Genomic DNA, 1,819 nt, shown 5'->3' on the forward strand with positions numbered 1-1,819 from the left:
TTCAAAACTTCAAAAACATAAAAAGACAGGAAGTTCACGAATTTGTGAAATATATGCCAAGTACTGATTCATAGGAAACAAGAATTCATGAAATAAAATCAAATGAAGACATAAAAAACCACGTAGTGAAGAATATGTCAACAGATTAAAACACAACATGCCTAGCAAGAAAAAGAATGAAAAGGTCCGGCTCGATAGTAACCAGAAGAACACATGACTTGATAAAACAGTATATACATGTGGAAATAGTTAGGGGAAACCGTAAAAAATAGTGCGTGTCATCTTCCAGTCCAACAGTCCACTCCACAAAATTCCACTGAGGCATCAGAAAATCTAACTAAAGCACGAGGCAAAAAAGAAACACATACGAGAAAAGGTCCGGATAGAGATTGGTCCTAATAATGGTTTCAATCTTTACGTGAAAAGTAAAAGTATATCGCAAGTGACTTGATTTACAAGGAGAAGTACCCAATTCCCTTAGGCTAATAAACCAAAAAACTAGACATTTTGGGAAAACGGGCAAATTCCATACACTATATCCAAATCAAAGTCGTTTTTTACACATTGCTTTGCTTGTATTGCTTTGTATCAAGCACTTGCTTCCCACACATAGCGCAGATACCTGCAGGAGATTCAACCAAAGATCAGGTCCAGGAGAGGAACCCCAATTGATCCCACCCACCATCTTAAACCAGCATATCAGAAAAAGAAAACCAATTCTCCATGTGGGCAAAGAAAGAGAAACATTGAGCAACATGGTCCGAGAGGAATTGCAAGATACCTTTGGTGTAGGCACAAGTATGGCAATACTTGGCATTCTGGTGCACTTGCTGCTTGCATATGATGCATTTCGTCGTACCGTAAGGCGTCCATCTGAGAGAAACGTGAAATTTTTACAAACCGCACAGCAACAAGAATACGAATTTTGTATACCAACAAGGAAAGAAAAAGCATCTACAGAGAGAGAGAGACCTATTCTTCTTGGAGAGGAGCTTGTTCTCGTTGATCTTGCGGCCACCGCTCTCGTTGGTGTTGCTGGCTCCTTCCTTCCATTTGTCGGGGACGATCACCTTCGCGAGCTTCTTCTCACCTGTGCCCAAATCCCCACATATCAGAAATCAGATAGAGAAAGAGAGGTGCCGATGCTGATGATTGCATACACTTCTCGCACACCATCGCGCCTGCCCCTTAGCGATCTCCGGAGTCGCGAAGCCGAGAAATCCCGAAGCTGAAGATGGATAAAGAGAGAGCAACGGAGTGGGTTGGTCTTCACCCAGCCTCGGTCGATCAGCCTGACCTAGGGCTTGTCGGCTTACCTTAAGTGGCCCAAAATATTCAAATGAGTTTGGTATATCTATTCTTTTATTTTGTATCATTAGAAAATTAGAAATTATTACAAAAAATATATTTTGTTGCTGAAAATTTTGATCCTCAAATGCATTTTTTTATGACAGTCATGAAATAAAAAATGTCATTTTGATCACAAGCATAGTCGGCCTAACTTCAATATATATATATATATATAATATACAACAGATATATTTGAAGCTGCTTAAAATTTAAAGAAAAGTAGAAGTAAATAAAAAGAATTAAACCATTTAAAATGCTTGCAAGTATACGTGATTTTTTTCAGTATTATTCTCTTCGATCTTGGAGGGAGCAGTAATGATTTTAATACAGCCAACTCCGACCATAATAAGATGGCAGGGCCAAGAGCATATTCTTCTAAGCTGTTTACTTTTCAGCATCATCAGATGCTGTGCGAAGATATGGCATTTGGTGGAGCTCCAGCAATTCCCAGAAAGCCAATTTAGATATT

The 1,819-nt window shown here is 39.1% G+C and overlaps 1 protein-coding gene across 1 annotated transcript; it reads right to left on the reverse strand.

The window, feature by feature from the left end:
• Positions 1 to 389: 389 nt before the first annotated feature.
• Positions 390 to 1,305, reverse strand: LOC116259879 (uncharacterized). The gene is made up of 4 exons (XM_031637855.2): positions 1,161 to 1,305; positions 973 to 1,090; positions 782 to 873; positions 390 to 622 (listed from the first exon to the last, which is right to left on the reverse strand). The coding sequence occupies exons 1-4, from the start codon at positions 1,174 to 1,176 to the stop codon at positions 558 to 560; spliced, it is 291 nt and encodes a 96-aa protein (XP_031493715.1). The 5' UTR covers positions 1,177 to 1,305; the 3' UTR covers positions 390 to 557.
• Positions 1,306 to 1,819: the final 514 nt, after the last annotated feature.

Source organism: Nymphaea colorata, chromosome 9 (genome assembly GCF_008831285.2).
Source record: "Nymphaea colorata isolate Beijing-Zhang1983 chromosome 9, ASM883128v2, whole genome shotgun sequence".
NCBI classification, from domain to species: domain Eukaryota; kingdom Viridiplantae; phylum Streptophyta; class Magnoliopsida; order Nymphaeales; family Nymphaeaceae; genus Nymphaea; species Nymphaea colorata.